We start from the raw sequence: 26945 nt of genomic DNA, 5'->3' as shown, positions 1-26945 counted from the left end.
ATAATTATTTCTATAGAGTTTACCTAAAAGCTATTTTTTCTCCTTTACTCTTAGAGATCACATAAGATTAAAGTTCCAGAGAGCCCAGGTAGATCATTTATATCTCAAAGGCACAAGAGAAATACCAATTCCTTCTAGAAAGATAGCTTAGCTCATTTGATACAATATGCTCATTTGATTCAATAGCAGAGCCGTTGGAGGCCATTATTCTCCAGATCTCTTGGGAGCCCCCATTCAGCAAGGACAGCCACCTCAGGATCACCCCTGCAACTTTCGGGCCCCACACGCTGGTGGACGGCCCCTGCAACTTTCCATTCCCCATCCTATATTTTCCGACATCTTGGCGCTCATGGGAGTTTCCTCGGTCTCCTGGCTGGCTCCACCAATTATTGGGCTGCACCCCGCAGGCCTACAATGCCTGTACTTGTCCAGCTTTAAGACTGAAGAAAGAGCCCAGGGTCAGCAACAGACACATCAATGGTTTAATGGATGTGGGAGCTTACACGTCTGAAGCAAGGTCCTGGAGCAACACCCCACCCTGTGCGGTGGACGGCGGCAGGACATGGTGGCAGTCTTCGCTCCAGAATTAGACTTCTAAAGAATTACTTTCACAGACATTGCAACTCAAGTCCAGGGATCTTACAAAACCAATTTATTAGAAACAACATTTACAAGGATAACTGTTTGGTGCAGAGTTGTATCTGATTTAATGTAGTCGGAAAGAAAGAACATTTTTTTTCCTTATTTTGCTGATATATTTTATTTTGCTGAAGTTAGAAGAGCCTACGGTTTCAAGGCAAGAGGCTGGAATTCCATGAGTAAACACAGATAGGAGAAAGACAGGCAGAAAAATTCACAACTTGTAATATGGAGGAAATCAGTAGACTAGGATTACTAATATGTGGAATATTATGTAATGTTTAAATTTCCATTAGTTATACAAATATTTTATTGTTATTTTTTAGATTAGAAACATTTTTTAAATGTTTTGTATAAACAGAAAAATAAGTCATTGTATTAGCATTATTAAGTGATAACAATGATGTGTTTTAGTTCAAAGAATAATTCTGTGACTATATTAGTCTGCTCAGGCTGCAATAACAGAATACCACAGACAGGGTGGCTTAAGCAACAGAAATATATTTCACATAGTTCTAGATGCTGGGAAGTCCAAAATCATGGTGTTAGTAGGATTAATTTCATTCTGAGGCTTCTTCTCTTGGCTTGGAGGTGGCCACCATCTCTCTCTGTGCTCACATGACCTTTTGTTTATGTGTGCACAGAGAGAGGGACAGAGAGAGCTCTTGGGTGTCTCTTCTCATAAGGACTCTAATCCTATGAGATCAAGTCCCCATCCTATGACTTCATTTAGCTGTAACTACTTCCTTACAAATCTACAAAAACAGCCACACTAAACGCTAGGGCTTCAACCTATGAATTTCAGGGGGACACAAACATTCAGTCCATAACTGTAGCCCACCAAAATATAAAAGTAAAGGGGAAAAATACAGTTCAAGAATGTACTTGACTTAAAATTTAGGCTGATATGTTATAGAACAATACGTAGAGCTGAGTTGAGAAGTTGATCTGTAAAGACTGTATCTTTCCTAGCTCTGTTTACTTAATGGCCTATGTGTATCTTTAGAACCAGATTTTGGTTCCTAATGCTATCTCTCACTGAAAGCCAGAGAAAACGGCTTTATTTTTGTTTTCTAATGGCCTGTAATTTCTCAGTAAAGTGACAATTAATGCTTACTATCACAATTAAAGCTTGATCTGGGTTATTCTGAGGGCAAAAAAAAAAAAAAATGGAGATTACAGTTTTAAAGGATTAAATAATTGTATCAGTGCTCTCTGTTCTGTCAAAATTATTAAGGCCCACTTGGTCACAGTTTGAATTATCTTGGGAATCTCCCAAGTCCTGGATCAATATAGCAAAGAGAAATGTCAAGAATTCAGGAACCAAAAATTCTGGTATGCTTCTGGTATGGCCAAGGTAGTTTCTACTAGGCCACCCTTCTGCAGATAAATATAAACCGTGGACAAATTTTAAAAAACAAAAAATTGCACTGTGGAGGTCCAGACTTAGAAGAAAGAACGGCCACAGGACGAGTGTATCGTTTTTATGGTTTTTAACCGCAGGGTGGGTCATAGTCTGTGCTGTGCAGGGTGGTTAAAGCTCCTTCAGAAAACCACTATCATTCTGGCTGGAAGAATCGGGGACAGAGTTTGGGACAATAGCTGCTGAAAGGGGGTAGGGGAGGAATCCCTGAAAGGAGAGAGCCAGAGAGGGAAAGTTCCAAATTCTGTGTGTCAGCTCTGCCCAAATCTCTAGCTGACCTATGAACAGAAAAGAGAAGTTTCTCCCAATACCAAGCAGATTGTCACCTATGGACATTTACATAGTAATCGCTTCATCTTGTTTTGGTTTGGAACTCTTCCTAAACGTCACAGGGCCACAGAATATGTAGCTGTTGATTTGCTCTGGATGCCAGACAGACAAGAATGTTGTGTAAGAGAGCTGGCTCAACTGTCTCTGGATGGATCCCAAACACGATGTTCCTTTCCAGGCCAGAGAATCTTCGGACACTGTCCAACACAATGTGATCACCTGACATGTCACTTGCATCGGTGAAGCGCACTACCTTTATCTTCCTCATCGCTCTCAAGAGCTCCTGCTTGTAACACTCCACATATTTTGTGGTGCTAACAAGCACAGCGACATCCTTGGGAGAATAGCCCCTTTCAAAGAGAAGCTTGCAAGTGTCTGCCACATGTGTCACTATTTTATTCAGAGTCAAGTTTTCCTTAATATTTAAGGTTCCCTGAACACCCTGAGCCCAATCAGCTTCAGGAAGCATCTGCAGAGACCCAGGGGGGATGTTAGGTGGAGGATTTTTTCTGACCTCCTGCAATACACGTTGTAAGTATTCGGCTATTTGATGTGCGTTGCGGACCACTCTGGTGAGCTCTTCCCTTGGATACTGGGCTGAGAGAGCAGGGAGGCCGCTGCGCTCCACGTGGTTGGTCTGAAAGTAGTCTAGAAAGATCCAGAGAATTCCTGGGCAATCCTTGTCTCTCTGAGTGATGGTTTTCGCCTTGCCATACCAGTCCCCATCTTCACTGCGGAAATTCTGAGCTTCATCGATGATGATGTGTTGAATCTTTTGAAAGTCATCTTTCATGAAGGTTTTCCGGGTCACCGCATGGCAGATTTTTTTGTCACTGTAAAAATTAAAAAGACACATTCAGGTTTTCTCTGAGTCCATAAAGGAGGAAAATTATCATACTCCTATGAACACGATACTGTTGTCACAATCATTTTACCATCTTACTCTCAAGGAACAAGGCGATTCACGGACTTCCCTGGTGGCGCAGTGGTTAAGAATCCACCTGCCAATACGGGGGACACGGGTTCGATCACTGGTCCAGGAAGATCCCACATGCCACGGAGCAACTAAGCCCGTGCGCCACAACTACTAAGCCTGCATGCTGCAACTACTGAAGCCTGGGCACCCTAGAGCCCGAGCGCTGCAACAAGAGAAGCCACAGCAAGGAGAAGCCCGAGCACCTCAACGAAGAGTAGCCCCCACTGGCCGCAACTAGAGAAAGCCTGTGTGCAGCAATGAAGACCCAGTGCAGCCAAAAATAAATTAATTGAAAAAAAAAATTAAAAATAATTATAATTTTAAAAAGGAACAAGGTGATTCGGAGGGAATTTAGACTGCACCTCATTTGCTGACAGTAAGATCCAACTGCTTGGGACTTCCCTGGCTGTCCAGTGGTTAGGACTGGGTGCTTTCTATGCCGTGGCCCTGGGTTCAATCCCCATAAGCCGTGGGGCGCGGCCAAAAAAAAACAGAAGATCCAACTGCTTACCTGATAAATTTCCTCAGAGGCTGGTTCTCACAAATGTAGAGAATTTCATTTGCCTCACAGTGAAACATATTCCTGATCTTCTCCATGATCTTCATGGCGATGATTGTCTTCCCTGAGCCAGGTAAGCCATGGATAAACAACTCTCTGTTCTTGCGGAGGTTTTTTGAGAAGATCTCATACTGCTTGGCTGTGAGCAGATTCAAAACCTCACAGCCAAGCTGGTCACTCAAGAAAGATCTGAAGCCAAGCAAGACAATCACGAGGGACTGCAGCAACGTTTCCATTTGCTGAGTGTTTGCAAAGTAATAGGACCTAGGGTAATCAATCAGGGATGCCGTACCCTCTGAGGACTCTGCATTGCTCTCAGGACGCAGGTGGAGGACCTTGGAAATGACACACAGATTTCCAGAGTAGCCCCCCATGTTCACCAGCTTCTGCTTCAGAGTGAAGGCGGTGCTGGTGCAATAGGACTGCTCATCTGCATCCTGCTCCCTGAGAATGGTGTAGAGAATGGGGGGACTGTCCCATGCTATCAGCAGAGCATCACAGATGACTGCTTGCTTCTCTTCCAAGTTCAGGTCCACAGCCCAGCTTCTAGAAAGGATTAAAATTCCCTGGGAGAATGAATGTATTTGCCTATTTATTAATTCCTCCAAACCTTCATTCTGTGAAGACAGCTCCTTCCAGAGGGATTCGGGAATATATTTCAGATGTCCTGGTAGCACTAGATATGGAAAGAATTATAAATTTAGTGGCAAAAATCACACTTATTTTAATGATTAATTGTAATTAATAAAAATTACTATACTTATACTTAATTATAATTAATTTTATTAATTATGATGTTACTTATTTTTGTATACATTCTTTTGCCAATATTATTATATTACAGTGAAGGAAAAGAAGCCTTGAAAAGTCTGGCACACTTCATCTAAGCCTATGTGCTTATTACGTTTATGACCTTGGAAAATTCCTTAACCTCTCTAAGACTCTGTTCCCTCATCTGTAAAACAAACAAAAATCCACATTTACAAAAATAGCACATCTCTTACGGTGAGGAATAAATGAAATAGCATAAAGGTATCTGCTCGTTGTAGCTGCTTGAGAAATGTTAGTTCTCTTTCCCTTCCTACTCTTAAAGCACCTGAATCTCAAAATGTCCCTTAACAGTCCCCATTGATGGAGGTAGGAAGAGCCCTCCCAGGAAGAAGGTGCTCATTAAATATCTGTGGAGAAGATGGAGCTATGAAAACTTTACTAGGAGGGACCTCTGTGCAGCCCTCCACTGGGAGATCCTAAGATTAGACCCTGAGATAACTCTCCTGAAGCATCACTCACTTACAGATCTATGTAATAATGCCTCTATTCCAAGAGTCTAGCCTTTGTCATGAAGGAGCAAGGAACAATGTTGTGACATGAGAATAAACTTGCACTGTAGGGTTTTAAACTTATGTCAATGATCATTTGTTCCAAAGGGAGGGAAAAAATGAAGAGATTGTTGTCATCCTGTTGTGGTGGTGTCAGATCACACACCAGAATCTGGATCTGTAGGGTTAATTTCCAGTGAAATTACCCATATTTCATTGGTAGTTGTTTATTGTTCCTTGTGGTGGTGTTCTCACACTTGTACCAGGTGTTTGCACAACTTGATTTTGCCTGCAACCTGGATGATGGTGAGTAGGAGATGGACTCTATTATGAGACACATCCAGATTTTGGAGATGTTAAAAGGCTGGGGGAAACATGCATCTTGGGATGGATGGAATAGGGTAATATAAGGATATGTTTAAAATGCAGCTTTAGAAACCAAAGGAAGTATAAACTAAAAAAGTATAAAATAAGAAAACACATCATTTGTACCAGGGAGTTTGCACACATCTATGGTTCTCACAATTCTGCAAGGCAGATATACTTACTGTTCTCTTTTTCATATGAGTAAATGGGAACTCAAACCGGTCAAGTGCCTTGCCTATGGTCGCACCACTGGGAAATGGCAGAGCCAGCGTCTGGACCCAGTGCTGTCTCAGACACCAGACCCTCTGTTGTCTCTACTGTGGCCTTGCAAGCCACACAGACTACCCCTGCCTGCTAAACGGACAATGTCACTAAAGCATTTGATGTTCATAGCAAATATGTTTTTGCCTCATTGTCAAATAGATCTTATTTTTCTTTAATTATATAATGGGACATGCTTCCTAAGGAAATTATGTGAAGACAAGAAGTGTCCCTTTCATTTCTTTGATATTCCACATGGCACTTAACCAATTATAGGGGTCAGACTAGGTGTCAATAAATGTCCACCACTCCACGTGCACCAGAGTAGTTACCACTCTCCATGTGACTTGGGGCCTCTGTGCCTTTGTGTAGGCATGCCCTGAGACTTGAATGCCCTCTTCTACTTTTGTCACCTGATAGATTCCTCTCATTTCTTCTAGAACTCCCATATCTGTTCTCTCCTCAGAGTTCCCACAGAACTTTGTATCCATACTAGGCACTAATCTCTTCATGGATCTAGGGAAATCTTCTTTTGTGTGTGTGTATGTGGTTTTTAAAAAAATATTTTATATTGGAGTATAGTTGATTAACAATGTTGTGTTAGTTTCAGGTGTACGGCAAAGTGATTCAGTTATACATATACATGTATCTATTCTTTTTCGAAATCTTTTCCCATTTAGATTACAGCATATTGAGCAGAGTTCCCTGTGCTATACAGTAGGTGATCTAGGGAAATCTTTAAAAACAGAGCACTGAAGTGTCCAGACTGATGGTTTTCCAACTACAGGAAATCAGGTGAGGACTCCTAACAGTTTAGGACATCAGGATAAAGGTCGCTGGGGGTTGGTTGAATCTGATCTACTACTCTAACCCCTGACTTTCTCTAGAACCCATCACTCCAGGTATAGACAAAATTTCTTTTTCAGACAGTCATTGCAGTTTTTTCAAAAGAAAGATTTACAGTGTTTAATCTGAAGCTAAACTATTGTCAATCAATAGTAATAATTAATGTAATGAGGACATCCCTATTCTTAGTATTTGGAGTCCAGTTGCAAAACCAAAACCGAACTGATTAGTTACCACTGTGAGAGCTCAGAATCTAATGATAGCGGTCTCTGAAAATGAAAATTTGCTTCAAAAAATGGTTTTAATTAGGCAATACAGTCCCATAGTCCAAATACCAAAACATTCCTCTTTCTATTCACTCCATTTCCTCCCTTCCCAAGCCCATCCTACTCCTCTAACACAGACCCTTTTTTTTTTTCAGTTTCTCAGCTAGTCTTCCAAAACTTCTTTGTGCAAATACAAGCAAATATTTCCCCCTTTCTTACACAATAGGTAGCAAACTGTCCAGATCTTTCCATATCAGTACATAAAGAACTTGCTTATTTTTTCCCACAGTTGTCTAACAGGCCATCTTATGGATGTGACATATGTCCCTGTTGATGGGTTGGTTCTTGAGTGTTTCCCCCCAACCTTTTGCTATTATGAGAATATTACAATGAGTAACCTTGTATATTTTGTATGCATGCAGGTATATATAAAGAATAAAGTGCCAGCAGTGGGATTACTGGGTAAAAGGGTAAATGCATTTGTAATTCTGATAGATATTACCAAGTTGTCCTCCAATGGAGTTGTACCAATAGGCACTCCTGCCAGTAATGTACGAGAAGGCTTGTTTCCCCATAGCACAGCATATAAAAGATGTCAGATTTTTTTATTTTTCACAATCCAATAGATAAAAATGATAGCTTGTTTTAATTTGCAAGTCTCTTATTTTGATTAATATTAAGCATATTTTCAAATGTTTGAAAGCCATTTGAATTTTATTTGCTCTGAACTGATTTTGTTGATTTTTCTTTTTAATTAATTTTTAATTGTTTCTATTTTTGGCTGTGTTGGGTCTTTGTTACTGTGCGCGGGCTTTCTCTAGTTGTGGCGAGCGGGGGCTACTCTTCATTGTGGTGCGCGGGCTTCTCATTGCGATGGATTCTCTTGTTGCAGAGCATGGGCTCTAGGCGAGTGGGCTTCAGTAGTTGTGGCACGTGGGCTCAGTAGCGCACAGGCTTAGTTGCTCCGCGGCATGTGGCATCTTCCCCGGCCAGGGATCGAACCCCTGTCCCCTGCATTGGCAGGCGGATTCTTAACCATTGCACCACCAGGGAAGCCCCGTTGATTTTTCTTTTAAGTTGTCCTTTATCCTTATCAACTTTTGGAAGCTGTTTATATTGATATATTAGAGACATTGGCCCTTTGTTTGTAATATGAGTTGCAAATATTTTTCCTAGCTGGTCAATGGACCTTTGGCTTTCTACTTAGTTGCTTTAGCCATGCACAATGCTTATCTTTTAATGTAATCATATATATCAGTCTACTTTCACGGCTTTTGTATTTTGAATCTTGACTTTTCTAATCCTCATGCCAAAAGTATAAAGGCGTTTACAAATGTCTTCTTCTAGAACACTTATGGCTTTAATTTTTTTTAAATTCCTGATCGATTTAGAGCTTATGTTGGTATGTCATAAAGCGTGAATCCATCTTTTTTAAAATAAATTGCCACCCAGTTTTCCCAATATCTCTTTATTGAAACATCTTTTCTTCTCCACTTGAGAGGCCAATTCCATCAAGAACTAAATTCTGATGTGTTTGCAACTATTTCTGGACCTTCTATCCTGTACCCTTGATCTAATTATATGCCAATACAACTCTATTTTTATTTGAGGCTTTATAATGATTTAATATCTGGATAGCCCTTCTTTTTGCTCTTCTTTTTCAGGTTTTTATTTCCTGGCTTTTCTTGCTTGTTTATTTTTCCACTGGAACTTTAGGATAAGACTGTTTAGATTAAGTTAATCTCTTTGGTTTTTTTTATTGATATCTCATTAAGTTTATAAAATAACTTAGAGAAAACTGACAGCTTTCTTCCTTTCAAGAACATGACATGTGTTTCCATTTTATCCTTCTTCTGTGTCCTTCAATATTGTTTAAAAATTTTTCTCAGATCAGTTTATCTTAGATATTTTAAATTTTTGTTGCTATAGAAAATTGGGTATTTTCTTTGATTTGTTTGTTACAGCAGGATAATGAATTTTGCATATTAATTTTGACATATGCTTCATATAATTCTATTAATAAAATTATTTATATTCAATCTGAATTCTTTTATTGTTTATAGTGTTTTTCATTAGGCTGTCTTGAATATAGTCCTATCTTCTTCAATTTTTATCCCTCTAATTTCTTTCTCTTATCTAATTGCATTGGCTAATTAATATTGCACAAAAGTTGTAGCAGTGCGATGATGGTTTTGTTCCCAAATTTAATAGAATGCCTCTAATATCTCCCAATTAACATAATGGTCTTTCGGGGATATTGATAGATATAGATATATAGGTATAAGTATAATGTTAAAGAAGTATCTAGGGCTTCCTTGGTGGCACAGTGGTTAAGAATCCGCCTGCCAATGCAGGGCACATGGGTTCAAGCCCTGGTCCGGGAAGATCCCACATGCCGTGGAGCAACTAAGCCCATGCTTAGTTGCCACAACTACTGAGCCCGTGTGCCACAACTACTGAAGCCCGCACACCTAGCGCCCTTGCTCCGCAACAAGAGAAGCCACCGCCATGAGAACCCTGCGCACCGCAATGAAGAGTAGCCCCCGCTCGCCACAACTACAGAAAGCCTGTGCGCAGCAACAAAGACCCAACGCAGCCAAAAAGAAATAAATAAAATAAATTTATTAAAAAAATAAAATTAAATTTAAAAACTAAATCTTTAGGAGGTGGGCCTAAATGTAAGACCGGACACTATAAAACTCTTAGAGGAAAACATTGGAAGAACACTCTTTGACATAAATCACAGCAAGATCTTTTTTGATCCACCTCCTAGAGTAATGGAAATAAAAACAAAAATAAACAAATGGGACCTAATGAAATGTCAAAGCTTTTGCACAGCAAAGGAAACCATAAACAAGACGAAAAGACAACCCTCAGAATGGGAGAAAATATTTGCAAATGAATCAACGGACAAAGGATTAATCTCCAAAATATGTAAACAGCTCATTCAGCTCAATATTAAAGAAACAAACAACCCAATCCAAAAATGGGCAGAAGAGCTAAATAGACATTTCTCCAAAGAAGACATACAGATGGCCAAGAAGCACATGAAAAGCTGCTCAACATCACTAATTATTAGAGAAATGCAAATGAAAACCACAATGAGGTATCACCTCACACCAGTTAGAATGGAAATCATCAGAAAATCTACAAACAACAAATGCTGGAGAGGGTGTGGAGAAAAGGGAACCCTCTTGCACTGTTGGTGGGAATGTAAATTGATACAGCCACTATGGAGAACAGTATGGAGGTTCCTTAAAAAACTAAAAATAGAATTACCATATGACCCAGCAATCCCACTACTGGGCATATACCCAGAGAAAACCATAATTCAAAAAGACACATGCACCCCGATGTTCACTGCAGCACTATTTACAATAGCCAGGTCATGGAAGCAACCTAAATGCCCATCGACAGACGAATGGATAAAGAAGATGTGGTACATATATACAATGGAATATTACTCAGCCATAAAAAGGAACGAAATTGAGTCATTTGTTGAGACGTGAATGGATCTAGAGACTGTCATACAGAGTGAAGTAAGTCAGAAAGAGAAAAACGAACATTGTATATTAACGCATGTATGTGGAACCTAGAAAAATGGTACAGATGAACCAGTTTGCAGGGCAGAAGTTGAGACACAGATGTAGAGAACAAACGTATGGACACCAAGGGGGGAAAGCCGTGGGGGGGTGGGGATGGTGGTGTGCTGAATTGGGCGATTGGGATTGACATGTATACACTGATGTGTAAAAAATTGATGACTAATAAGAACCTGCTGTATAAAAAAATAAAATTAAATTAAAAATTAAAAAAAAAACAAACAAAAAACAAAAAACTAGTACTAAACTTTCTTTGGGTTATTTGTATGGAAATATGTTAATATAAATGTTTCAGACATTACATGAAATTCCTAAAAATCTTATATGTTCTGTTATAATGTTATAAGTCATAATTCTAGTTATTACTTTAAAATGTGTATCTCAGAAATAACTAAATTTCCTTGTCAATTGCATTATTATGAACTTTCATCAAATCATTAACCGTGGTCATTTTAAAGTCTTTTGTCATTTACAGACAGTTCTGGGTGTACTCTGATGCTTTTGCAAAAATGTTCCTATAAAAGGGTTTCATCTTCAAGGAATTCATGGAAAAAACTCTGACAAGTACAGGTTTCTGGTAACTGACTGTACTGCTGAACTGAATGAATAAGCATTTTCATAACTCTAATGGAAAACTGATGAATTCATAAAAGTACTAACAAAAGATCAAGATAAAAAAAATTAATTACATGGGACTGAGTGAACTGATGAGGATGATTATAATTTTTGTGACTTTGAATAAAAAAAATGTTAAAAAAAATAATTTAAAAAATCTTTAAAGTATGGGTTCGTATTTTATGGAGTCTTTTAAAAATCAAAATCTATATTAATGTTTTTCAAAACTTTTTCAGTATATTAGAAGACAATCATAAAATTTTTCTGCATAAATGTATAGAAATGATGGATTATAGTAATAACTCTCTTAATGTTCATCCATCCTTTCATTCTTAGAGTTCTGTCTTTGCGTCTTCATTCACAAGTAAGATTAGTCTGAATTTTTCTTTTCTATGCTATCTCTGTCAAGTTTTGCAATTACTGTTACTCCCATTTTAAAAATAACCTGGGAATTTTCATTCTTTTTCTATGGCTCTGGAAAAGTTTAAATAGTGTTGGAAGTGTCTATTCCTCAAATGTTTGATACAATTCCTGGAAAATTAATTTTTTTATACCAGAATAATAGGTTATCACTCTATGAGGATAAAGCCCAGTATTTTGTTTTTAAATATAATTTATTCCATGATAATAAGCTCTACTAAAACAGAGTTTACTGAGTTTAGAGAATAATTACCAATGTTTACATTTACTCTTGGATCTAATACTGTTTATTGTGGACAGTTTTTAAAATATAAATTTGATATGCAAGCGAATGCAAAGACCTCAGTTAGGTAAGGTGAAAAATAAAATCTTAAATTGAACAGTCATTATTTATTAACTTATGGTCCTCAATAGACATTTACACATATATAGGACGTTTATGCATCAGATTCTAGTGCCAGATAAGCCACTGATTTACTTCATAGAGTTGATCAAGTGGTTCTTCCTCTCCAGAAGTGTAGAAAGAGGACAACAATGGACTCATAGCTAAAGCCTGTCATGGTGGGAGCCAGGGATGAGAGCAGAGGACAGGCACTGTCCTCGGTTCTGAAACGTGATTTTGCGCTTTTACACGACTGTTTCTCCTAAACCCAAAACATGTTCATGGATGTTGTAATTGATCTTCATTTTATTTGTTTTGTGTTCCATCTTGATATAAAACTTTATTCTTGTTTCATATAAAACTTTATTCTTGTTTCATATTCTTGTTTCATATTTTTCCTGCACTCCTCTGGAAAATTCGGCAGAGGAGGGCAATTGTTTGCTCCTAGTGCAATGTATGCCTCTAGTTCAACTAGATAAAAAGTTTCCAATATGGATGAGTGTCAGAATCCTGTGAGTAGCTTGAAAAAATACACATTATAAGGTGCTATCTTCAGGTATTCTAATTTATGAAGTCTGGAGTGGGGAAGCAGGTATCTGTACTTTTTAAAGTAACCAGAAATACTGATGATCAGTCCTATTTGAGAACTACAAGACCGAAAGGTCTTTAAGGGCAGCAATGTTCCTCGATTCTGTATGTGGTATTGCCTCAGCTAATGAGGTCAGTGAGGGTTCATTTCTAAACTACTTATCATCAATATGCTTGTAGCATTACCACCTTGCACACATAGGTTTTGCAGAGCGTACTTTCAGGACCTTAAGTAACAAACATAACAGTTTATCTCCCCTTATCCTAACATAGAAACTGGCTGGTGTCAAGTAGGCAAACCATAGTTACTACCTGGAAATAAAAGTCGCTGGAGATCCTTGTTGTGTTCCAGGCCTTTCTTGGAGTACACTGGTCTGCTAAGAGGAGGCCCGCTAGACAGACTCAGCTGAGATTCAAAGTCTTTGCACAACCATGTAAAATCTTAACAAAGAAGGGAAATTCATGTTATTCTGACATGTTAGTTCATCTCTTTACCACTGAAAAAGACCTTATGAGTGGGTGTATTATATGACTGTCTAGGTATGACTTGAGACATAATGGCAAGATAACACCCCATTCACCCTGTATGGACAAGTGCCTTCATTGCATATGAAAGTTGCCAAATCCATCATAAAAGAGATGTTATTTGGAAGTTTGAATGTGTTTCCCATTCAATATGTCTCCACCCTCTGTTTCTGGATATCGTTTTGTTTGAATTTCTTTTATAGTACATAGCACATTCTTTTAGTACACCTATCTATGCATATATCTGTGGTGTAAATATTCCCACCATGGACAATTTTAAGCTACCAATATGATGTCACTAAATGCAGAGTGAAGACATGCACCGTAGCACAACATTTTATAGTATTTCCATCATACAGATACAGTAGATGTAAATAACCTCACGCGTATAGATAATCTTAAAATGTAGTAAATCATTAGGTTTTGTATTTATTAAACTTGTTTTAAATACAATTTATTGAACTGTAAATTTATAAAACTTAATTTTTAGCAATGACTGTTTAACAACTGGCTCAAAACATTCCTGAAAAGTTAACAAATGGCTCTCGAGCCAGTAAGAGCCAGTTCCAATACACCACTGCAAGGCAATCATCCCCAGACAATTTTCTTTTCATCTGATGTGGGAAATTGCCTTTTATAAGATACTTCATTTGGGCTTCTCATCACCCAACAAAATTTTCTCATGTATGGAAAGTAGGATACTTGAAGATTCAAAAAACACAGAATTTAGTGTGTGTGAGAAGTTCAAAGTCATAGGAAACAGAGGGAAACCTGTTTAATATACAGGTTCCAAAGAGGTAGAAAGGACAGGGAGGGAGTTTTCTCCATCTTACCTGGATCTGTGTCCATCACCATGCCTACCCATTCCTGAGTTGCCAGTTTGCAAATATCCTTGTCCTTCACCATCCAGGAACAGGGAGCTTCTGAGAAAAGTGCACCACAGAATGGCTTCACTCCGATTACACAAGCATAGCCATATAGCTCTCCCTCAGCTAACACATCCAAGATTTTGACTGTGAAATCTATCTGGCATTGAGACTGGCAAAAATGGACACAAGGTAATTTGTATATTGTATTTTCTATTTTCTTTTTCAAAGAATCACGGTCAACCTTTTCTTTAGCACATCCCAGAACTTTCTTACTCCTATCATCCACTCCAATACAAAGATAGCCTCCTTCAGTGTTTGCAAATGCAGGGATGTACACTGGAATTATGTTTTTCACATATTCTTGAATGTGTTTTGTAGAGAACTGCTTAAACTCTATGAATTGAGACTCGGGAAAAGGCATGATTTCACCGTATTCAAGCTGGTCTTTTTGGAAAACTAGGTAAGTAGGATCCGAGTTATGGAGGTCTTGATGTATAACCTTGACAACTTTACCAAAAGGTTCTTTCCCCAAGATTTCTGCATTTATTTTCTTGGTTTTCAGGAACCTGAATGCCTCTCTTGAATCCATGGGAAGCACAGAAGTGCCAGATCTACAGTATAACGATGAACTCAGGCTGCAAATGCGGGGCTTAAAGGAACTGTCTTCAGGGAAAGTGTCACTGCTCCAAGACTTAACAAAAATGTAATAACACCTCCCTTGTTGCTTAGTCTTGAAGAAAGCCTGCAAATTTGAAGACAGAATAAGTGTTCTCAAAGACTCTTCTAAATCCAGTCCCATCTCCACAGGATGCTCATCGTTGTTTGCCATTTCCAGCTGAATCACTCCTCCTCCTGAGTTTAATAAAGCACATGCAGCTTTTATAACTTTTGCCTTCTCTTGCTCTCTCTGAATTTTCTGCAGCTTCTTTCTGTTTCTTTCACCAAGAGTTACTTTTCCTACATTGATGACCAAGTCTGGGTAAGATGATTCTACCACCAAAGATGAATTATGTTCCTCCATGTTCATTCTGCAATTGAAACCATTAAAATACATATCTCATGTTGATGAAGAAGTAGATTGCATAGTACACAAAAGTACATTTTTAAATATATTTTAAAATATTTATTGAGTTCTTGCTAAGTGCTGGGGGCTGGAAATTAAGTGGTAAATAAAAAATAAGCATAGCCCTGACTCTCAGAGCTTACAGTCTGGACAGAAACATTGAATAGAGTAATTGCAGTAATGTGTGATACATACCCTGAAAGGAAGCACCAAACAGCAACAATCAACCTAATATGAACAGGGAAGCATTCCTGGAGGAAAGGGCATTTAAACTAAGATCTGAATTAGCCATGTTAAGGAATTTGAGGTTAGGAGGAGTTATTGCATTACAATCAGAGTGAAAAGTATGTAGGAAGGCCTGAAATCATCAAAGGGAATAGTGGATTGGAGTGGTAGAGAGATGTTCAGTCTGGCCAGACCTTAATAGTGACAGAGGACCTACACTGTTGGTGGGAATGTGAATTGGTGCAGCCACTATGGAGAACAGTATGGAGGTTCTTCAAAAAACTAAAAATAGAGTTGCCATATGATCCTGCAATCCCACTCCTGGGCATATATCTGGAGAAAACTATAATTTGAAAATATACCCCAATGTGCACCCCAATGTTCATTGCAGCACTATTCACAATAGCCGAGATATGGAAACAACCTAAATGTCCATCGACAGATGAATGGGTAAAGAAGATGTGGTACACATATTCAATGGAGTACTACTCAGCCATAAAACAGAATGAAATAATGCCATTTGCAGCAACATGGGTGGACCTAGAGATTATCATACTAAGTGAAGTAAGTCAGACAGAGCAGGACAAATACTGTATGATATCACTTATATGTGGAATCTAAAATATGACACAAATGAACTTACCTACAAAACAGAAACCAACTCACAGACATAGAGAACAGAATTGTGGTTGCCGGGGAGGGGCGGGGGGGATGGATTGGGAGTTTGGGATTAGTAGATGCAAACTATTATGTATGTAATGGGTAAACAACAAGGTCCTACTGTATAGCACAGGGAACTATATTCAATATCCTGTGATAAACCATAATGGAAAAGAACATGAAAAAGAATGTATATATATATATATATATATATATATATATGTATAACTGAATCACTTTGCTGTACAGTAGAAATTAACACATTGTAAATCAACTATACTTCAATAAAATAAATTTTTAAAAAAAGTTTACACTGAGCTAAAAAAAAAAAAAAAGAGTGACAGAGGATGGGAGATGGGAAGTGGTGAAAGAGGAGACTTGAAAGTTAGAAAAGGGCTGCTGCTTACAACAGTGGAAAGCCAAAGAAGGATTTTAAGGAAGGGAGTGACATGAACACATAGACATTTTATTATTTTATTTATTTATTTATTTGGCTGCCTTGGGTCTTTAGTTGTGGCATGCAGGATCTTTTGCTGTGGCATGGGCTCTTTGTTGTGGCACATGGGCTTCTCTCTAGTTGTGGCATGCAGGTTTTCTCTCTCTGGTCACGGCGCGCGTGGTCCAGAGTGTGTGGTCTCTGTAGTTTTTGGCACGTGGGCTCTCTCACTGAGGCACGCAAGCTCAGTAACGGCACGCGGGCTTAGTTGCCCAGCGGCATGTGGGATCTTAGTTCCCTGACCAGGGATCGAACCCGCATCACCTGCATTGGAAGGTGGATTCTCTACCACTGGACCAACAGGGAAGTCCCGAGACATTTTAAAAGACACATTAATGATGAAGAACAGATCCATGGTTGCCAAGGGTTATGGGGAGGGAAGGGTGTGACTACAAAGGGATAACACAAAGGAGTTTGTCGGGGTGATGAAACTGTTCTGTTTCCTGATCGTGGTTGTAATTATATGAATCCATTCACGTGTTAAAACTCATAGAGCTGCACACCAAAAAAGTTAATTTTTTTGCATGATAAATTATTAAGGGGGGGGCACATTATTAATTACAGGTGGAGAACTAGTTAGAGAGGAGCAAACCAGTAGGGAGTGTTTTGCAGTAATCCGGGTGAGAGATGATGGTAGCCTGGGCCACAGTAGGGGCCATGGGAATGAAGAGATGTGAGTATATCTGAGAGACATTTAGAAAATAAAATTAACGTGACTCTGTATTGAACAGATAGAGATCAGGAGAAAGGATTAAAATTTAGTAAGTGGGTTTTGGCTTGGGCAACTGGGTGGTTAGTGGTACCACTTATTGGCAAAAGATCAATGATTATTGAAGGTGGGTGATTGATAAATGGAGATTCACTCTCCTATTCTCTCCTTCTATTTTTGTGCATATTTGAAAAGTTTCCATAATAAGAAGTTTTAAAATTGACTTCATCTATTAACTGGGTGGTGGACATATTGGTGTTCATTATATTGCTCTCTATATTTTTCTGTAAGTTTGAAATTATTCATGACATAAAAAAGAAAACTTTTGCCTCCAAAACATTTTTAAAGGTGAGTAGGGCATATGAATTTAGATTATTAGTAAGAAAATGGTTGAACTTTTGGATTATGCATTCTTAGGTGGATAGGGTGGAAAACAAAGATGGCCAGGGCAGAAGGTGGATCTGAGAAATGGGGAAAAAGAAGGATCAGTGGAAAAAAATACTTGTATTTGGGAGTGATTGAGCAAATCAATAAAACTCAACAGTACCATAGTGAGGAGAGGGCTCTTAAAACTCTTAGCGTTGTGTTGCAACCTACAGTCATTTTTCTCTCTTGCTTGATTATATACTGAAGCATGCCATCGAAGCATTTCATTTATTAACTTTTTAGCACAGGAAACATTCAATGAGCATTCACCATGGGCACACTAACTGCTGTGAGAGACACAAAGAATCTGACTGCTGGAGATGTATGGTTTAGGGTGCATCAGATTACCATGATATGGCTTAAACAATATGTGGAGAAAAATCCATAGCCCTAATCCCTATATTGGTAAGAGAGAAAAATTTAAACAGAGTGACTTGCATCAACATTGAAAGAACTTAGAAAAAGAACCAGATCGCAGAGGAACACAAAAGAACAGGAATAATAGATGGAAGGGCAGAAGGAAGTTGGAAAATTAAAAAGCAATTATTTGATTAATTAACAAGATTGAGAGTTTTGTTTTTGTCTGTTTTGCTTTTTGCTTATTTGGTTTTTGTTTTTAGACAAGCCACTAGCATCTTTATTATTTATTTATTTATTTTAAATTTTATTGGAGTATAGTTGATTAACAATGTTGTGTTAGTTTCAGGTGTACAGCAAAGTGATTCAGTTATACATATACATATATTCACTCTTTTTCAGATTCTTTTCCCATATAGTTTATTACAGAATACTGAGCAGAGTTCCCTGTGCTATACAGTAGGTCCTGGTTGATTATCTATTTTATATATAGTAGTGTATGTATGTTAATCCCAAGGTCCTAGCATTTTTATTATTTAAAAAGAACTCTGCACAAACAAAAGGGTTAGATAGGGGAAACTCTTCAGGACCTAGGGCTTGATAAATAGCTCTTAGAGGATACCCAAAGCACAATCTGTAAAAGAAAAACAATCATTAAACTGAACTTCATCAAAAATTTAAAACTTTTGCCTTGTGAAACCTCCTGTTAAGGAAATGAAAAGACAAGCTACAGACTGGGAGAATATATTTGCAAATCACATACCTGACAAATATCCCAAATCTAGAATATATAAAGAACTCTAAAATTCAGCAACCTAGGAATAGAGGGAAACTTCCTCAACTTGATAAAGAACATTTATTTAAAAGATCTATAGCTAACATCACACTTAATGGTGAGAAACTAGATACTTTCCCACTAAGATCAGAAACAAGGCAAGCATATCCCCTCTCACCACTCTTATTCAACATAGTACTGGAAGTCCTAGTTAATGCATTAAGACAAGAAAAGGAAATAAGAGGTTTACAGACTGGGAAGGGAAAAGTACAGCTGTCTGCATTCACAGATGACATGATTATCCCTGTAGACAATTCCAAAGAATCAACCAAAAAAAACCACAGAAAAACAAAAAAAACCCTTGGAACTAATTAGCAATTATAGCAAGGTTGCAGAATACATGATTAGTATATGAAAGTCAATTGCTTTTTTATATACCAGCAATGAACAACTGGAATTTGAAATTTAAAACATAATGTCACTTACATTAGAACAACAACAACAACAACAGAAATGACATACTTACGTATAAATCTAATAAGACATATACAAGTTCTATATGAGGAAAATGACAAAACTCTATTGAAGGAAATCAAAGGAGAGCTAAAGAAACGAAGAGATAGTCCATGTGAATGGATAAGAAGATTCAATATTGTCAAGAAATCAGTTCTTCCCAATTTGATCAATAGACTCAGTGCAATTCAAATCAAAATCCCAGCAATCATTTTGTGACTATCAACAAACTGATTCTAAGGTTTACATGGAAAGGCAAAAGACCCAGAATAGCCAACACAATATTGAAAGAACAAAGTCAGAAGACTGACAAAACCAACTTCAAGACTTACTATAAAGTTGTAGTGATAAAGACAGCGTGATGTTGATGAAACAGATCAGTGGAACAGATAAGAGAGTCCAGAAATAGACTCACACAAATATATTCAACTGATCTTTGACAAAGGGGAAAAGGCAATTCAATGGATAAAGGAGAGTCCTGTCAACAAATGGTGCAGAAAAAAATGGACATCTACATGCAGAACTATGAATCTAGATACAGACCTATACCTTTGACAAAAATTAACTCAAATGGATAACAGACCCAAATGTAAAATGCAAACCCATAAAACTTCTAGAAGATGACATAGGAGGCAATCTAGGTGACCTTAGGTTTGGTAATTAGTGACTTTTTAGATACAACTCCAAAAGCATGATTCATGAAAAGAACTGATACGTTGGACTTCATTAAAATTATAAACTCCTGCTCTGCAAAAGACATTGAAGAAAATGATAAGGTACGTCACAGGCTGGGAGAAAATTTCTTTAAAACATATATCTAATAAAGGATTGGTATCCAAAATATACAAAGAACTCTTAAAACTCAACAATAAAACACACAACCCAATTTTTTAAATGGGTAAAATATCTGAACAGACACCTCACCAAAGAAGATATACAGATGGGAGAGTCCCCTGGTCGTCCAGTGGTTAGGAATCCTCGCTTTCACTGCTATGGGCCTGGTTCGATCCCTGGTTGGGGAACTAAGATCCTGCAAGCCATACTCGCGGCCAGAAAAAAAAAAAGAAGATACACAGATGGCAAAGGAGTGTGTGAAAAGATGTCCACATCATATGTCATTGGGGAATTGCAAATTAAAACAACAATGAGCTACCACAGCATACCTATTAAAATGGCTAAAATCCAAAACACAACACCAAAAGTTGATGAGGATGTGGAGCAACAGGAACTCTTATTCATTGCTGGTGGGAATGAAAAATGGTACAGTCACTTTGGAAGACAGTTTAGTTGCTTCTTACAAAATTAAACATATTGTTACCATATGATCTGGCAATTGTGTTCCTTGGTATTTACCCAAAAGAGTTGAATATCTATGTCCACAAAAACCTGCACATGAATGTTTATAGTAGCTTTGCTCATGACTACCAAAATTCAGAAGCAACCGAGATGTTTTTCAACAGGTGAATGGGTAAACAATGTGTGCAAGGAGACAAGAACAGTCATTTTAGCACTGTTTGTAACACCAAGTTTTGGAAATAGCCTAACTGTCCATCAATAATGAAATAAGGAAATGAAACGTGGTAATGTTTACTGAAAGGAATATTGTGAGCCACTTGAAGAGAATAAACGAAAACACACACACAATGACACAGGTATCAGAAACAAAATGTAGAGTTAAAAAACCAAGTTGCAGAAATATACATATAAAAGTAAACAACTTAAATAAGCTAAAAATGCACACAGCAATATTACATATTATTCCTGGATGTGTGTGTGTGTAAAACAGTGTGTTAAAAATAGTGTAAAAGATATACAGTAAACTCAGAATGTTGGTTGCTTCTGAGAAAAGGAGAGAAAAATGAAACTGGAAATAGAAGGCAAAGAGACCCTCAAATTTATCTATAATATTTTAGTTATTGAATTTTTTAAAAGCTTAAAGTAACTATGGCAAGATGCCAGCAGTTGTCAATTTGAGGTAATGAAGTAACAAAAATTGGGGATAACAAAAGAAGAGTTTTTTAGATTTGTTCTTTGTGCTTATTTAAGTTTATTATTATTGCTATTATTAAACACACACACACACACACACACACACACACAGACCCAAACTGGGTTTAGCCCAGAATACAAGATTAGACAATACAAGAAAAACCATTAATTAATAAAAAAGTCACAGGAACATTAATAGAAAGTCAAAATTATCTCAATAACTACAAACATCTGTTTGGTAATATATATTTACAAAGTATTCTAGAAAAGCATTATTTAAGATGAGTAGCAAGAAGGTATAGAGAAGCATTATTTAAGAAGAGTAGCAGGGAGGTATTTTAATCTTAGTTTTAAGGCAACATCACACACACATACACACACACACACACACCCCTGAGTCTTTAATCTTGGAGCCTTTTTTCTTCACGAAATTCTTGGATTTTTATTTATTTATTTTTTACTTGGCGTATAGTTGTTTCACAATGTTGTGTTAGTTTCTACCGTAAAGCGAAGTGAATCAGCCATATGTATACATACATCCCGTCTTTTTTGGATTTCCTTTTCATTTAGGTCTCCACAGAGCACTATGTAGAGTTCCCTGTGCTATACAGCAGGTTCTCATTAGTTATCTATTTTATACATATTAGTGTATAATCTTAGAGTCTGAAGGTAACATCTCACACACACACACACTAGTGTATAATCTTAGAGTCTTAAGGTAACATCACTCACACACACACACAGAGTCCCGCTCTCCCGCGCTCAAGTCGCACACACGAGACCTTCTCTCCCGCGCTCACTGCTCGCACTTGCGCACTCCTGCCCTTCGGCTCTGCGCCTGCGCCCTGCACCTCCTCCAGCTGGCGCTTTGGTTTCATTTTTTCTGCTTCCCGGCCCCCAAACCGGCGGGTTTCTTGAGCGCGCAGGTTGGGAAATAATAGTCTAAGAAGGGAAGCAGAGCCTCTGCGTGTGGGCCCAAGGGGAAGAATGGAATGCGGAAGGGTTATGAGCCCCCGGGGCTGAGAAAATTGCAATCCACAAACAAACAAAGAATCAGACCCTGGACAGAGAAGACCCACAACCTCAGACCTGGCTCTGTCTGCCCCAGGCATTATGCTATCTTGTATTTCAAAGATGAAGACTCAAACCAGATAAGTTATGACCTGCTCAGGATTAGATGACCTCCTCTGCCTTATTTCTTTTCCCCACATCAATGCTGTTAAGTATAGTCTCTAGTAGTTTGTCCTCATTTAATTTGGGTCTAAAAAATCATCTTACATCTATGGCTGCAGTAATAAAAGCATATTTATGTTGTAAAAATGAGTATGGCAATTGATGTCTAGAAAATACCCAGAATATCTGTAGGTGTTGCCTGTGTCTAGTAAAATACGTATCTATTATCACAGATGATTTTTGTCCTATTATAGAGTGGTAAATATTTCTCAACCATCCACTTGCTGAATTATTCATAATTTTACATTCATTTGTGCCCTATCTCCAAAAAGATTAGAAGAAGCAACTTGTTAAAGTTGGGAAGTTGCTGTACAGTATAAACTAATACACTATTGTAAAGCAACTATACTCCAATAAAAATTTTTTTAAAAAAAGATTATTCACAATAGCCAAGATGTGGAAACAACCTAACTGTCCATGAGTAGATAAAGAAAATGTGGTGTGTATATATGATGGAATATTACTCAACCATAAGAGGAAGGAAATATTGCCGTTTGTGACAACATGGATGGACCTTGAGGGTATTATGCTAAGTGAAATAAGTCAGACAGAAAGACACATGCTGTATGATCTTACTTATATGTGGAATCTTAAAAAATGACAATAAACTGAACTCATAGAACAGATCGGTGGTTGCCAGAAGTGAGGGGAGGGAGGGTGAAATGTGTTAAGGTGGTCAAAAGGTACAAACTTCCAGTTATAAATAAGTCCTGGGATATAATGCACAGCATGGTGACTACAGTTAAGAATACTTTACTGTATATTTGAAAGTTGCTAAAAGAGTATATCTTAAAAGTTCTCATCATAAGAAAAAAATGTACCTATGTGTGGTCACAGATGTTAACTAAACTTTTTGTAGTAATCACTTTGCAATATATACATATATCAGTCATTGTGCTGTATACCTTAAAGTAATACAGTGTTACATGTCAGTTATATCTCAGTAATAATAATAAAAAGACTTATAGAACTTTCTATTAAAAAAATAAATAAAAAATAAAGTTGGGCAAGTTACTTTACAGTGCTTTAATAAATGTTGGTAAACAAAATAACTAAATGAATTTTTGACACACTTGCAAAAAATAACCTGGAAAATCCAACTAGGTCAGAGCTTCCGGGTCAATATATTTTAAATTTTTTTTCTGAAAATGAAAGTGTATACATTATGAAAAACAAGAAAACCCTTTCCGTAGAGATCAACCAATTGGGTACCTGACAAAAAATCCCGACAGTCACCCCTTCCCGCCAAGACTCTAGCTCCTCCCTGTCCCATCTGAAAGTTTGTTTCCAGATAGTTCGTTGATCAGTCTACCTTATACTCTACAGCACTGTCTCAGACCTCTGTCAGGTTGTCTGGCTGGAATCCTGCATCCCTGGCCTCGGCTAGCAGGTGAGTCCCATCTAAGGGCCAGTTCTCCTGTCTATTTCACTTAAGAAAAATGTGGGCATAACAGGTCCACCTCAGCCTCTCTTGCCTAAAGTAGATGTATCTGGAAGGGTCTCTAGCCGCAGGGTGGATTTTTATCTTAGGGTTCTGTGGTCGTTTTTTCAGCCCATCTTTTCTGTTGAACAGGCATGGCTCGGGTCTCTCCAGGTAGTCTCTGCCTATCTTGGGAATTAGAAGATTCCTTAGGGTCTGGGTGCTGAAGAGAAAACACCTGAGTCCTGACCTGTTCCGGTGTCCGCAGCTTAACAAAAAGCAAGCCCAGGAGAAATTTTTATTTCCTTAAGAAAGGAAACGAGAATTTTCCCGCCTTTTTAAATTTTTGGTTTCCTGAAACCAAAGGTAAACGTGCTCCTGTCTTTTAGGTTTCAGTTTCTCAGAAAACTAAATAGAAGGCACTTGCCTCTTAGTGGCTGCCTTTCCAGCCTCAAGGGGCGGGGGGGGGGGGGGGGGGGGGGGGGGAAGCTGAATATTGCCTGTCTATCAATAGAAATTTGTCCTTTTAATAAGTAGGTGAAAAGCAAGTTAGTTCTGGCTTGAAACTTTAAACTTCTTGGAGAACAATGCTACAGAAAAACCTGTTTGGATACACATCAAACTATTATTAAGGATTTCACCCTGGGGAGTGGAATTGGAAAGGAAGATGGAAAGGGGAGGAGGAATTGTTATTTTGTACAATATGCCTGTATTACTCGAGAAATGTTTAATGCAATAAGGAAAAGAAAGCAGTGCTAGAGTCAGATAGGTAATTAAGCAGTGCATCTCGTTGACTTTCTTAATTTTTCTGGTAGCCTCTATAAGCCCAACAGTTGCAGTTGAATCCTGTTGAAACTACTGCTGGGTTTCCTGTTATTGATTTGACTGCTAATACTGTTAGTATTGTTTTGATTAAGTTTCTTCTACTTACTACTTTGATCTGCAGCTTCCCTCTACAGCCTACACAAATCACAGTGCCCTGGAGCTCTTTTTTGGTTTCTTTTGGGTAGCCATCCTTATAGATTGCAAAAATTGTTACAGTATGGACTTAGCAATCATTTTTAATATTGAGAAAAGGTGTCGTGCACCAAAGGGAATTGACTGGCCCTTCTGGTTCTTATTATGATTGCGAGACACCCTTCAGCAATAACCATCAGAAACCTTTGAAAAAAATAAAGGGTTATTACTTACAGGATCTGGAAATACGCAGCAGACCTGGGGCCACACAGCACGGTTGCCGGTAGAGAGAAAAAGAGAACATGCTGGCCTGGGGTTTCGCTTTCTCTGGGGTGGAGGATGGGAGCTTAGAGTTTGGCGGGCTCCCTATTGGTGAACTTGAAACATAAGGGCGGGAGTTTAAAACACAGGAAGAAATAAAAAAACAAAAACCGAAAAACAGCGACCCACGGCGCTCCAGTGGTTGGGACTCAGTGTTTTCACTGCCAAGGGCTTGGGTTCAATCCCTGGTCAGGAACTAAGATCCCACAAGCTGTGCGACCAAAAAAGACAAAACACAAAAAAAGTCCAGCAACCCAAATGGTCAGTTATGAAATCAACCAAGCTCTCAAAAACAAAAGAGCCGCGTCATTGCCGGGAGGTGGCTGGCAATGTGTTTAATCAAGATAGCCATCTTTGAAATGAGTTAAGGAAAGAAAAAAAGTCAACTATCAGGTTCTACACTACAGCCAAATAATTCGTTCCCAATCTTGGCTGCTCATCAGAACCTTTCAGCACACTTTTTAAAAATGCAGATTCTAAAATTTTTTTAAAATAAAAATAAACACAATTTTTTTAAAAGAGAGAAAAAAACAAACAAAAAAAGGAGATTCTCAGGCTTCTCCCCAGACATGATGCAGCAAACAATGAATCTGTATTTTTAAGATTCTCAGGTGAGGGGCTTCCCTGGTGGCGCAGTGGTTGAGAATCTGCCTGCCAATGCAGAGGACACGGGTTCAAGCCCTGGTCCGGGAAGATCCCACATGCGGCGGAGCAACTAGGCCCGTAAGCCACAACTACTGAGCCTGCGCGTCTGGAGCCTGTGCTCCTCAACAAGAGAGGCCGCGATAGTGAGAGGCCCATGCCCCCGCTTGCCACAACTAGAGAAAGCCCTCGCACAGAAACGAAGACCCAACACAGCCAAAAATAAAAATTAATTAATTAATTAATTTAAAAAACATGAGTAGAGGCTTCTTCCTTCAACTCTACCATGCCGTAAAAAAAAAAAAAAAAAAGATTCCCAGGTGATTCTATGGTCAGCCAGATTCGGGAACTACTGGACTCCCATATTTCCTGTCTCCCATTGTTACAATCTCTCAGCTCACTATTCATGGTGAATTGTCCTAAAAACTACTAGTATTACAGACTGCCACACAAATCCAGTTTGTACCAAATCTGGTTCTAATACGGCGAGCATTATCACTTCATGACGTTGCCTACGTGCGGCAAACAAAGCAGGTAATTATCTGATTGCAAAAAAGCAATACATCCCACAAATTACCCCAGAGACACAGCATTTTTAAAAAAATTATACTTGAGACGTGTCCAGTGAGAAAAACTCAGCAGGGTCCAGGGGATGTCTTTTTTTTTTTTTTAATAATTAACAATTGGATTTATTGCCATTTCTTCACATTTTTCTCTTATCTCTCTACAAGGTATCTTGGTTTATATCAGGAATGAAAATCAAAGAAGTACATATTATAAATAGTACATTATTAATAGTGTACATTTTTGTATAATGTTTTTATTTGGAAACAATTTCAAACTGGCAGAAAATTTGCAAGTACAGTGTAAATAACTTTTTCTTGAATTATTCGAAAGTAAATTACTAACCTGATTTCCCATTATCCCTGAACACATTATTGTACATAACCACAGTACAATCATCAAAGTCAGGAAATAAACACTGAAATATTATTACTATCTAATCTCCAGGGCATGTCTTAGCAGCCACCATTCACAGAGGATTTAGTATTAGGCCAGCATTTCATAGAACCCCTGTGTTGGGGTTCAGAGCAGGCTGCCCCAAGATATGCCACAATGGCATATTGATTATTCTGAGTGAAAATTACTTGAGAAACAGCTGGTGGGGGAAAG

General features: G+C 38.2%; 1 protein-coding gene across 1 annotated transcript; it reads right to left on the bottom strand.

Moving 5' to 3' along the window:
- Positions 1-637: 637 nt before the first annotated feature.
- SLFN11 (schlafen family member 11) lies at positions 638-25118 on the bottom strand. The gene is made up of 5 exons (XM_036838298.1): positions 25044-25118; positions 13951-15014; positions 12905-13033; positions 3880-4603; positions 638-3225 (listed from the first exon to the last, which is right to left on the bottom strand). The coding sequence occupies exons 2-5, from the start codon at positions 15011-15013 to the stop codon at positions 2442-2444; spliced, it is 2700 nt and encodes an 899-aa protein (XP_036694193.1). The 5' UTR covers position 15014; positions 25044-25118; the 3' UTR covers positions 638-2441.
- Positions 25119-26945: the final 1827 nt, after the last annotated feature.

Source organism: Balaenoptera musculus, chromosome 20, assembly GCF_009873245.2.
Source record: "Balaenoptera musculus isolate JJ_BM4_2016_0621 chromosome 20, mBalMus1.pri.v3, whole genome shotgun sequence".
In the NCBI taxonomy this organism is placed as follows: domain Eukaryota; kingdom Metazoa; phylum Chordata; class Mammalia; order Artiodactyla; family Balaenopteridae; genus Balaenoptera; species Balaenoptera musculus.
This window is presented reverse-complemented; position numbering and strand designations above follow the sequence as displayed.

Coding starts and splice junctions, on each gene's coding strand:
- SLFN11 (XM_036838298.1), bottom strand. CDS start 15,013: ATGAACATGGAGGAACATAATTCATCTTTGGTGGTAGAATCATCTTAC. Junction 4,604..12,904: donor CCAGCGACTTTTATTTCCAG/GTAGTAACTATG, acceptor TTCCATATCTAG/TGCTACCAGGACATCTGAAA. Junction 3,226..3,879: donor CCTCTGAGGAAATTTATCAG/GTAAGCAGTTGG, acceptor TAATTTTTACAG/TGACAAAAAAATCTGCCATG.